The sequence below is a fragment of the Pan troglodytes genome, chromosome 16, assembly GCF_028858775.2.
Source record: "Pan troglodytes isolate AG18354 chromosome 16, NHGRI_mPanTro3-v2.0_pri, whole genome shotgun sequence".
Lineage (NCBI taxonomy): Eukaryota > Metazoa > Chordata > Mammalia > Primates > Hominidae > Pan > Pan troglodytes.
Window position 1 is genome coordinate 58,121,176 of NC_072414.2, and position 12,384 is coordinate 58,133,559.

Sequence of the window (12,384 nt, forward strand, 5' to 3'; positions counted from 1 at the left end):
CCACCCTGTAAGGAGGTTGATCTGATGGCCCAACCCTTGCTACTGTATTTGCACCAAACTCATTATTCCTTCTGAGCACTGGCAGCAGGCAGGGACTTCTGGAGCCATCTGGCTGAGGACTGCTGCCTAGGGGCCGTGGATATCAGCCCCACCTCCCCTCCCCTCCTTTTGCCTCTCCTCCCTTCCCCACTGAGGGCAGAACAGCAGCAGCCCCTACATACGTATGCAGAAGTCTCCGTTCTCATAGTAGCCAGGGCAGCACTGGGACCTCCGCCGGTACATGGTCCGGAGGCCTCTCCGATACGCCGTCTTATAACTGATCCTAAGGCACAAGGGAGAAAGCCACTTGAAAGTATTGAAAATCAATCACTCCCATTTAGAATGATATTTGTGTTAAGCTATATTGAGGATGCCATTCAATAATTACTTTAAAATGCATGGCGACTTCAAATATGAAGGAACACAATAAAAAAATCAATAGTGGGATTTGGGCTGTTGTGATGCAGAATGTATTACTAACATGGCACTTACTAAACCTGCTGACTTTTCCCCAGTCGCTTCTAAATAGAAGGGCTGCAGAAGATACTTTCTGGAGTGACATCGTGGAGGGCAACCATGAACTTCTCCTTAGTTCCTTAAAACACCCAGATTCTGGGCTTGAAGAGCCCACGGGGTGACCTGGATAGGAGTCAGGCCCTGAGGGTTTCTGTGCCCGCCCCGTCCCACCCCTCTAACAAGCCAGACTGCTCACAGCCCCCTGAGTATTGGTCCCCCCACTTGAAGAACTGAGGCAGAGTCAGCAAAAGGACCCTTTGAGTCCAACTCAGTCCCGGAGAGTAGATTAATCTCCCCCACACCAAAAATAACACCTCCGGGAGAGGAGCCTCGCATACCATCCCTGGGAAGGCCCTGAACTGACCCTTCACCCTGCAAAGGAAGAAGCTGAGGCCCATGGAGCTGCAGCACTGGGAGTCAGACACGTGAGTTCCAGACCTTATGCTGACACAAGTGTTAAACCTTAGCCCTATGCCAGAGGGACTATGATCAACATTTCATTCCATTCCCTGGGGCAGGCACCATTACTATCCCCCTTTATTTTATTTCTTTCTCTTTTAAGCTTTTATTCTATTTTTTTATGTTCCCCTCAACTCCCCACCCTTTGTTTTATGAATAAGAAAACGAAAATTAGTGAAGTTAGTGACCAGCACAGCTAATCAGGGTCAGAGCCAGGATTCAAACCTAGCTCACTCCAATTTCAAAGCTGCTAGGCTTAACCTACTGCCCTCTACCAGGTTTCACAGGGTAGATTCTGGCCTTACAGATGGCCACAGTGAAGGAGTAAGTAAAAAGAAATACTGAGTCCTTAGAAGGAAATCAAAATGGGGTATTCATAGGCAAAGCCCCTTCTTCACATGGAGAGTCAAAGTGGAAGAGATTTGAAGTGGCCACTAGAGACTAGAGAGAGGAAGTGACCTGCCCAAGGTCATGGAGTGGAACTTGGACCCAACCCCAAGTCCTTGGGCCTTGAAGCCAGACCTCTTTCCACTTTTCCATCAGCACCCAAGGGGAGCTTGCCCTGTGGACTCTTCCTCAGCAGCACAGCAGCAGGGTCTGGTCATCAGAGACGCCTATAGGCTGCGTTCCATGGAGGGCCAGGCCAGCTTGGGAAGAGAGTCCTGTAATACAGGCTGGGACAACCCTCCCACACCTTAAAGCCCTCACTTCATAACAAATGACAGTGCAGAACTCTGGGGAAATCTGTAATATTTGGGAATGTCGTAAGCTAAGGTCATTCAACTTTGTCAAAAACCCATAATGGAAGGAAAGCTGGCCTCAAAGTAAAGCTACTTCCCCAGCACAGAAGACAGCTCCCGGCAGTTTCAGGGGTTGTATAAGCCTCTCAGGTAAAGAATGACTCAGAATCGACTCAGAGGTCATCCAGCCTGTTCTCCCCAGCAAACAGGATTATCCCCAAGCCCCGCAATGGGGGGTGGTCTGGGCATCATTAACGCCCCTCAGGAGAGAGTTGCCACCCATTGTTTCTAGCTCACCCATCTTTGTTTGTCCCTGTGCAGGTTGGAAAGCAAGAGAGGGAAGCAAGGCCAGGTGCCAGGCTGCTCTCAGGGGAAGGATGCTGGGTTAAAACATGCCATTCCACACCAAAGCTGACGGAGGGTGCAAGCTGTTAGCATGCACACTCTAGGTCATCAGGAAAGCTGCAAGGCAACTTAATAATTTAGCAAAATAATTCATGTTCTAGGAATACAGCCTATTTTAATAAGCGGCCACCACCTCAGTGGTGATGGATGGCAGCCCTAGCCTCCAAGTACCCAAAAGGGCCACACCCCTGAGCAAACTTGGCTCTCACACTGGGCCTGCCAGGGCTTTGGGAGGAGCAGCACTACTATTTCTGCCTCTGTCTTTGACCAGGGCCGCAAGCAGCCAACTCTGGCAAAATTGGTGGGGTGAAAGAGAGCATTTAGTCCCACCTCCTCATTCCACAGTCAAATGCTAGAGGAAGGGGATGCAGTAATAGCTGAGTTGCTCCTATTGGACCACCTTTCTGCAAATAGCAACTATAAAATCTAGGGGGAAATATACAAAACAACTACCTGAAGGCACTTGAGGGAGGACAAAAGCAGGCCGATACTGGAGGCAAGTGGACATTTGAGAGAAGGGAATGGTGCTGGGCAAGTTAGCACAACAATACTCCGGGCAACTAAAATTCAGATAGAAAACACACAACCTTGCTCGTTTGAAGAACCACAGGACAAGTCCAGGGTGGACCCAGCAGGTAGCAGGTGAAAGGGGAAACCTTAAAAGGTGAGAGTCACAAAAAGGGAGCCCCAACATTTTTGTAAAATCCCTGCCCAAGTGTCTGGCCACCGATTTATCCTTACGGAGGACATATTCCAAGCAGCCTAGCTAATGCTAAAAATATTAAACTTTCAGAGTTTGGAATTTGTGTTTAGCCAAGTAACCAGGCCGCTAAAGAAATAAACAAACAACAACAAATTAATATTCTCTGGAGGAACATAACAGAATCCGGTCTCCCCATGTCATTCATAATGCTTACAATATAATCCAAGATTACTAGGCATATAAAGAAACACACTGGCCAGGCATGGTGGCTCACGCCTGTAATCCCAGCACTTTGGGAAGCTGAGGCGAACAGATCACCAGGTCAGGAGTTCGAGACCAGCCTGGCCAATATGGCGAAACCCCATTTCTACTAAAAATACAAAAATTAGAAGGGTGTGGTGGCGGGTGCCTGTAATCCCAGCTACTCAGGAGGCTGAGGCAGGAGAATTGCTTGAACCAGGAAGGCAGAGATTGCAGTGAACTGAGATCGTGCCACTGCACTCCAGCCTCGGCAACAGAGTGGGATTCTGTCAAAAAAAAACTACCCATGCAGAAAAAAAAGCCAATCAGTGAAGACCAACCCTGAGATGACCCAGATGTTGGAATTAGCAGGCAAGGATTTTAAAGCAGCAAGCATAGCTCTGCTCAATGTCTCACAGCCAGTTAGTAGCAAAACCTCAAAGAAAACCAGGACTTCCGCTTCTCAGCACAGAATGAGTTTTCTCATCTACGTTGCCGCCCAGCATGATTCCTGAATTATCCTCAAAGAGGAACTGGGCTCATAGGAGAAAGCAAAGGAGAAATCTGGAATCAACAGATATTCAGCAACTAGGAAAATGGCCCACCCTGGGGTCTCTCCCTTACTACCTTATTTACCCTTCAACAGCTAGTCTCTCACCCTTCAAATAGTGTCGCTTCACATGTGGCTAATATCTCACACTTTCCTCCATTTTCCCCTGTATTTTTCAAAGTAATTTTCACATTCCTGACCTCCGTGGACACTGCAGGGTAGGTGGAACAAGGATTATTAAGGTTTTTTTGTTTTGTTTTGTTTTGTTTTGTTTTTTTGAGAGAGAGTCTTGCTCTGTCGCCCAGGCTGGAGTGCAGTGGCATGATCTCGGCTCACTGCAAGCTCCACCTGAATGGCGGAGTTCATGCCATTCTCTTGCCTCAGCCTCCCTAGTAGCTGGGACTACAGGCGCCCGCCACCACGCCCGGCTAATTTTTTGTATTTTTAGTAGAGACGGAGTTTCACCGTGTTAGCCAGGATGATCTCATTCTCCTGACCTTGTGATACGCCCACCTCGGCCTCCCAAAGTGCTGGGATTACCGGCGTGAGCCACCGCACCTGGCCAGATTATTAAGTTTGATGAGTACACTGGGAATCCCAAAATAAAGTGTCTTTCCCAGGGTCATCCCTTAAAGCATGTTGTTTCTTCCTTCCTCTTGCCTTTCCCTGAGTGACATGATAACATATAACCTGCAGGAGGGCTGCAGACAAGGGTACAAGACTGCCATGTGCAGTTGTTCATGTTGAGCACTGCTAAGGAAAGCCTGGCCAAGGTGCCGAGAGGTTGCTGAATTCTAGCCTGCACTCTGTTCTTCAAGCCAGATGCCCTGATATGGGGCTACATCTGCTCAGGGCAGGGGGCTGTCTTAGGTTGGGTTTTCCCCCAAAGGCAGACCCTAAGAAAAGGATTCAAGAACAAGTAGTTTATTTTGGAGGCAATCCTAGGAAGTACCGGTAGGAGGATGGAAAAGTGAGACAGGGAAGTAAAGGCAGCCAATCTATGGTATATTATTGAGCAGGTTACTTCTACGGGCAACTGGGGTTCCATCACTGGAGACTTCTAGGATACATGTAGAACATGGCTAAGAGATGTTCCTGCCATCCCAAGTGTGAGGAAGTTGGGGTAGTTATCCACCATCTCCCCATCCCTGGTTGAGGGATGCCCTCAAGAGCATTAACTCTCCAGCACTGCTGGCCTGTCCTACCCGCAAGCTCTTTTGGCCAGAAAGAAGCCATCAGCAGAGCATCTTGGGTGTTCAGAGTGGAGGAGCGTGACAACGTCTGCTCCAGCGGCCTTTTTCTAACTTGCACAGAGGCAAGCCCTGAGAGCCCAGTGCCTTTTCCCTGCCCCATCATCTGAGAGAGGTACTCACCGGTGCCTGGTGCACTTGAACCAGTTGAGGATGTCTGTACATCGTGTGTAATAGATCTGATCGAAGGGGTGTGCATACGATTCCTGGACAGTCACAGCATAGCTGAGAACCAGATGGGAGATGGGAGCCATGATTAGCACTTGGGAAGCTGAGCTGATATTCCGCAGGGCATCTGAGCCCACAGCCCTGAGGAGCCAAGCTCCACAGCCAAGTGTCCGGAGGCTCTGACCTCCCCCCTCCCAACTATCCTCCCCCTGCCCTGAATGCCCTCATATTCCAGCCTCCCCGACCCCAGGTTGGCCCCAGGACATATTTACTGACCTTTGGCCCAGATCATTTTCTAAAATTCGAGTTCATTTGTTCATTTAACAGAGAATGAATAAAGAAGCGGGGGGTAGTTTTATTCTGTGTGGCTCTGGAAGGCAGAGCCAACAAGTTTTAAAATATGTGATTGTTCATATCTTTATGGTTTTCAAAAAACATGCTTGGAAGCTGGTCTTTGCAGCAACTCTATGAAGTAAGTGGCCCCATTTTATAGAGGAAGAAACTATGGTTCAGAGAAAAGTGACTTGCCCAGCTCACACTGCAGTATCAATAGGTGCTAACACTTACTGAGCACCCTGTGTCAAGTGTTTTAATACGTTTCATTCCTCACAATCTTAGGCAGGTGGAATTGTTCTCACTTTACAGACCAGGAAACTGAGCATCAGGGGGCATAAGTGGCTTCCACAAGCTCCCCCAGTTACCTTCTACTCTATTCTGCCTCTAGTATAGCTGGGGGTACATGGAGGATATGTCCCTGATAGAAGTGGTTTTTGTCATCCTGCCCGTTAGCTGTAAACCTGGACCAGCAGGTGGAAGCCACAGGGAAGCAGATCTCAGCTTAACCAAAATAAGCCTTTCTACCTGCTGGCCCCTGGCAGGGGTTGCATGAAGTGTCATTCAAGCCAGGATGCTGAAGTGAGGACTCATGTTTCCTAAGCAGGCTGGAGAGAGGACCTCAGCTGAGATCTAAGGAATTAATTTCTATGTAGGCTGGTATTATTCAGTGTTTTTCCCAGAAGGCTCACTGACCTGGGCCAGATGGCCGGGTCCGGGCTGTAAAGCACGTCTGCCTTGCCTGAGGAAACTGCATTGGTTACCTTGCAAGGGGGCTGGGCAGGCCAGCTCCCCAAGTGGGTCCACAGTAGGCTCTCTGATGCCTGAAAGGTCAAAGGTCTGGCATCCAGAAGGAGGAGGCCAAAAGCAGTCAACAATGCTCAGAGGCCTGGGTGGTGGGAAATTCTGTTTCTCTGAAGCACTGGGGATGTAAGGAGGGCTCTCGGTGTGCCCCCACCAGCTGGCACACCTGAGATATGCCTCAGAGGCACACATCTAGGAAAAAAACAGCCCAAACCCTGTTTTATCTCCAGGCTTGGGGAAACTGAGGCAACTCGACCCTCACTCCAGCCACCCAGAGTCCTCTTCCAACTCTGGGATCGCATGAATCTTTGCTCCAGCACATCTCCTGAATACCTCACTTACAGCAAGAGGATGAATGGGGAGCGTGCACGGGCCCTGGAATCCAAACACGGAGGCAGTAGGAGGGGCAAGTTTGAAGCCTGTTGCCTGTTAGCAGCATGCCCTTAGATGTGTTGTTTGACTCATATAAGCTTCTGTTTCCTCACCTGTAAGTCTAACCAGGCTGTGTGGTTATTGTGAGGATTAAAGGAGGGCAGTAATATTCTCTATCTCTCAGGGCAGTGGGAAAATAAAACAAGATACACTATACATGTAACAAGCTTAAACAGTAAGTGTTTAATAGATGTTGACAGGCAATGATTCACTTCCCGTGCTAGGCACTGAAGGATCCTTCCTCCCTGACCAAGGTGGGGAGAGAGGGAGCAAGACCAGCACACAGAATGGATTCCCCACCTTTGTTAAGCACTTTGGGGTCCAGCCTCCCTTTTCAGCCCTAACATAGACCTTGGATGCCCAGAGAGAAGCCCAGCAGAGGGCTGGAGGGGGCAGTCACAGGGCAGGGACCAGGCTCTGCAGGATGCCCTGGGCTGAACGAGTCTGGCAACCAGGCCTCGTACCAACTCCAAGTTCTCTGACCCGAAGTGTGTACCCCTGGTTTCATGGCTGGGTGGCTTAACACTGCTCATTTGCCAACATGCTAATGAGGGGCCAGATTAATCTTGGAGAGCCAGGCTTTACTAGCCGGGAGAGGTCTTTACACTGGGTTTTATGGTGGAGGGGCATAATTAATGAGGAGCCGCCAGAAGCACTAATCCAGCTGAGAAATTCTCCCTAAGCGGTCTCCAGGGACCGGGGTGTGTTTCTGGAACAACACAGGCTAGATCCATCCACATATAACTTAACAATGGAGCTCAGCTGGAAAGACTGAGAAGAAGAAAGCACCTGGTGTCACCAGGCATCGCCCACAAGCCTTCCCCCTTGGGGCCGGAGAAGCCCAGAGAGTCCCCAGACCTCATTCCAGCTGTTAGGTTTCACTCCTTGTCTTCCCATCCAGGCTGTAACCTTGGCTGATAGCCTAAGAAGCCTGAAATGCCAGCTCAGTTCAGCTCAGTTCAGAATATTTTCACATTCCAAATGTATTCATGTTGGGCAGGTGTACAAAATTAGTGAGTACAAATGGGGCTCAGACAGAGAGAGAAGTCAGAGAGGGCCCTCCCAGTGGGGGACGCTCCCTGGAAGAGAGGGACTCCGGATAGAGCCACTAGGGCAGGCAGAGGTGAGCAGCTGCAAAGGAGGCACTCAAGGGGCTGTGAGGCAGCAGAGACAGTAGCAGGAAGCAGCTGTGTCTTAACAGGACCAGAGGGATGAAAGGGGTCCTCTGAGGCTGGAGTCCAAAACCCACAGAATAACACGGGGCTCTTCCCGATACCTCTCTGACCCACTGGGAAATAAAGGTTTAAATTCACCAAAGCCAGAACGGGCAAGGGGCCTGAGTAACCTCAGAATCACGTAGAAAGCTTATGAAAAATGCAATATTGAATCAGCATCTCCGGGATAGGCCCCAGGAGACTTTTTCGTATGCATCTCCCGTGAGTCTGATGTGCACTAAGGTCCATGATAACCAGTTCCTGGAAAGCCACAGTTGTCAACAAGAAAAGACAGTAACTGACGCTTATGGCCCTCAAAGCACTTTTGTGAAACGGCTGCCCTTGATCCTCCAATGAGCCTGTGAGGCAAGGATAATGATTCTCCCCACTTTACAGAGGTGGAAGTAGGCTCAGAGCCGTTCAGAGACTTCCCCAGAGTCACACAGCTTAGAGGTGGAAAAATCCAGATTGGAATGAACTGAGGTCTTCTCATCACGGATCTTGTTTTCTTCCCACTTCACCAAAAAGGGACACACCACAGTACTGCCTTTTGCTCCATCCTCAACTTTGTTGGGACACCACACACAGGATCTGGTCTCCAGGGATCACACAAGTGCAGGCACTGTCCCTCTGCCTCCCAGCTGATCCTTCCTGACCCACAAGTGTCCAGGCTACCCCAGAGCCAGGTCCCGCCTGGCTGAAGTGCCTTTCCCTGCCCTAGGGCTGCGCTATCCACCCTCATGGGCATGAAGCACGGACCCCCGCTCCGAGTCCCCCGCCTTTCTTCTTCTACCATTCACTTCTCCCATAGGGCCCTCATCTTAATTTTATTCATTTGATTTATTAACATGTAAGTGGCAAAGTCATCCTGGTCAGCATGGCCAATCAATTCCGGGGTTTAATTCGGTTTTTTCCTGATTGCGTCTCTGGTCACTGTCTTTCTGCTCACCAAAATCAATACTTTAACCTTGTGCTTCAAAGTCAGGCCGTCTGCAGGGACCCGGCCCATTCCCCCAGGACCTAGTGCCGCAGCTGGAATGCAGCCCGCTCTTCCGCTGCAGCTTTGGCCACCCTTCCCCGGCAACACCCTGCCCCCACCAGACTGGAAGTAGTAGGACCCCCTCACCCGTCCTCCTCAGGGCAGGCTGCTGGGGCCACACATCCAAGCTGCCATGTGGCTGCCAGTCCTGGGAGACCAGGAAAGGCATCACAGCATCAGAGAGCATGCCACCTGGGACCAAAGTCCGCATCCCCCTACTTACTGCACCCCATCTGGCTGTGGACAGGGACTGAGCCCCTCTGGGTCTCTACTTTCTCATCTGTGCAATGGCTGGGAAGTGCTAGTGCAGGGAGGGGTAGGACAGTGCATCGTAACTGAAGTTAATGTGAGTTGCCTCCACCCTGACCTTCCGGACAGAATCTACACATCTCTGTCCTGTCTCTCAGCATCTGGGCCATCTCCCCAGCCAGGCTGCAGACCCTTAGAGGGCAGCTCCTGGATCTCCTGACTGCCTCTGTCCCCTACTGCCATGCCCAGGGCGATCCCCCAGAGAGTGCCTGGCCATCTGAGGCCCACACCTTACCTCTCCCAGTGGCTGCACACGTTGGGGTCCTCGGGGTTCAGGGCAAGGGTGGCTTGCAGGAAGGAGAAGGCAATGAGCCCCGTCAGGGAGAGCACCATCCCGGGCCCTGCACAGGAGAACAAAGGAGGCTGCGTCTGTGATCAGACCATGTTCCTGGCAACTACTTAGTTTCCCATCGTCGTGGGTAATGAGCATTTGATATTTCACATTGCAGGCTTTGACTAACACTGTAACAGTTCACTGGTTCTGAGTAACAGGAGAGTGGGAAGCCTGAGTCAGGAAAAAGTCCAAATTCTAGGCCAGGGGTTCTGAATGTTTTTTGACTCAGGGACTGCTCTGAGAATCCAGTGAAAGGTATAGATGTTCTCTCCAGGAAAATGCCCACAAGTGCGAAATCGGCTATAATTGCAGGGTGTCCTCAGGCCCCCGGGCCCATCCTTGGACCCAGGGACCCCAGATCTGGACTGCTTTAAAGGGAATGCCCTCCCCATTCCCTTATCCCTCATCATTGACATTCTTTGCCCATCTACTTCCTTTCCCTACTCCCTCCTGCCAAGGAGAAAGAGAAAAAAGATGTCTGGTGTGGACCTGGGGGGAAATGAGCCAAGAAAACCCTGAGCTCTGGGCCCACAAGCCATGGAAGACTGGATCTTGCTTCTTCTGTCTCCTATGGGGTATCAGCTACTTCTGCCCAGAGTGATGCAGTCATCACATGCCATTCCCACTGAGGGATGCCAGGCCTAGACCACCTGGTAAGGGACCGTAAGGAATCAATTTGCAGGCTTTGATCCAGGCCCCTGAAGTGACAGCCTATGGCAGGTATGTGCCTACGTGGGATGCCAAATCCCTTGCTTCACTAAATTGGGGTCCCCAACAAGGGGGTCCTCACAGAGGGCAGACAACCTTTCCAGTGGGAGTGGCTGAAGTGCCTCCTGAGGTTCCTTCCTGTCCTGGCACTCCAGGACTCTGTGGTCCTCCTGCCTCAGAGAACTTCCAGTCCAAGGGTTGCAACCTGGTGGGTCGCTGACCTTGAGGGGTGCAGAGGAGCTGGAAATCATACGCACCCAAACATCATCTGTAGGCTGAATGAACGCTGCGACTCAGAAAGACAGAACTATTTTTCATGTGTACATGGATGCTATCACGATTTATTTAAAAGCTTTACTGAATTCAGAGTAGCTTTTCTTCTTAATCAGCAACACTAAAAATTACAACTTCTAATAACTGGGGGTGGGGGTGTCATAGAAAATATTTTGACATTGGAAAGGGGTCACAGGCTTGAAATGGTTAGGGATCTATCCCGCTGGCCCTGGGTTCGCAGATGAGGAAGCGCTCAACCTACTTAGGAGAACAGATAAAAGCTGGCATGTATTTTGCACACACCCCCATTTGTACCCTCAGGGAAGCTAAATGGAGTGCCTTTCTTCTGAAAGGTTAAACACTCTCCTTCGCTCCACAATAATTTCCTTGTTAAACTCTTTCTCAGCAGCTCCTTCAAAGATAAACAAATTGTCACCAATTCTGTATAACCGTGGGGGTCTAAATTAATGATTAATGAGGTGTTTCTGTTTGAGATCTGGAAATCATCTGACTAAAATGCAGATTTAGCCAGATTTCAAATGAATGCATTCTGAAAATCAGAAAGAGGGGAGCGATTCTGGTGTTTCTGCTCAATGTGCAGAGTCCAGGAGTATGCAAAGCACAGCTGCTCAGAGCTCCCCACCCAATCCCCCCAGCCCACTCCTCCATCCCCAGAGACCCAATGAGCACCTCAGAAGGCTCCACACAAACTGGAGTCTGTGCAATGCCAGGGCTGCAGAGGAGCTCAGCGATCATTTCAATCCATTCTCCTCTGGGAGATTCAACCTAGAGCGGAGAAAGAGCCTGGCCGGGACATGGCATTGAGCTATGCGGAGATTCAAAAGTGGAACAAGCATCTTCTTCCAAGTGGGGTTTGGGCTAATCAGGCATCAAATAAAGAAATAAACAATGGGACACAGAGTTCCAGAAGGCATGGAGTCTGAATGCCAGCTGTAGGGGATGTCTTGCCTTGTCTTGATTCTCTCTGTGGCCCTGACTCATTACTTGGGCCACTCCTATAATCTCCAGCATTCTCCCGAGAGAACCTCCTGACAGCATCTTCAAACTTATTACACCAAGAGTATCAAAAGATGAGGCCACCTGGACAGGAGAAGATTGTTCCTCTGGTCCCTTTTGACCCATGTGATGGGAGAGAGAGGTAACTTGGATCATTGCTGTAATTTGTGAGATTTTAAAACCCTCATGAAAAGAAAGAGAGAGAGGGAAAGGAAAGGAAAGAAAGAAGAAAAGGAAAAAAAGAAAAGAAAGAAAGAGAAAGGAAGGAAGGAAGGAAAAGGAAAGGAAAGGAAGGGAGAGGGGAAGAAGGAAAGAAAAAGAAAGAAAGAGGGAGGAAGGAAGGAAGGAAGGAAGGAAGGAAGGAAGGAAGGAAGGAAGGAAGGAAGGAAGGAAATTCTCCTTGTCTCCGATACTTCACTCAGGCGCAGTGAAGAAAGAAGCCATCACCACATGGGGGCAACTCATCCCCATTAACTTTAATGGGACTTTCCCAGGATCTCTCTGAGGACAGATCCCAAAGACATATGCTTATGAGATGACTGAGGGAAAATCAATCGTGCTGCAGTGATTATTAGGCCGACTCCATTTGGAGTGACAGAGGTTAACATATTGGGCACCATCTGATTTAGGGCATTAATAATTAAATAAGAAAATGCCCCTGGTTTCACTTCAGGGGAAGAGTCCATGTAAATAGATCTGCTGGTTCTCTTCCCTCTGGTTCAGCTCTCTACATATTAGGGAGCAGAGGAAGTTGCAGAGGTGGAAAATTTTCTTTCCTTATCGGGCACCATGGCTGCTTTACAAACCCTGATGGACTGGGCAGGGCGGATAAAGGGAAGAGAAAGTGCCCA

General features: G+C 49.8%; 1 protein-coding gene across 23 annotated transcripts in view; it reads right to left on the reverse strand.

Annotated features, from left to right (window-relative positions):
- Positions 1 to 12,384, reverse strand: part of MEGF11 (multiple EGF like domains 11) — a 370,645-nt gene that overhangs the window by 235,499 nt on the left and 122,762 nt on the right. For 22 of the 23 annotated variants that reach the window (XR_010151758.1, XR_010151757.1, XR_010151756.1 and 19 more), the window contains exons 2-4: positions 9,437 to 9,542; positions 5,026 to 5,127; positions 222 to 322 (exon numbers count right to left, since the gene is read on the reverse strand). Coding sequence is in view for 18 of the 23 variants with exons in the window: in XM_063795186.1 (XP_063651256.1) it covers positions 222 to 322; positions 5,026 to 5,127; positions 9,437 to 9,534 (301 nt within the window). In the remaining 5 variants the exon portion in view is untranslated. Of the gene's footprint in view, positions 1 to 221; positions 323 to 5,025; positions 5,128 to 9,436; positions 9,543 to 12,384 lie in introns of those variants that run through there. The other variant, XM_054667707.1, reaches the window with a different exon arrangement.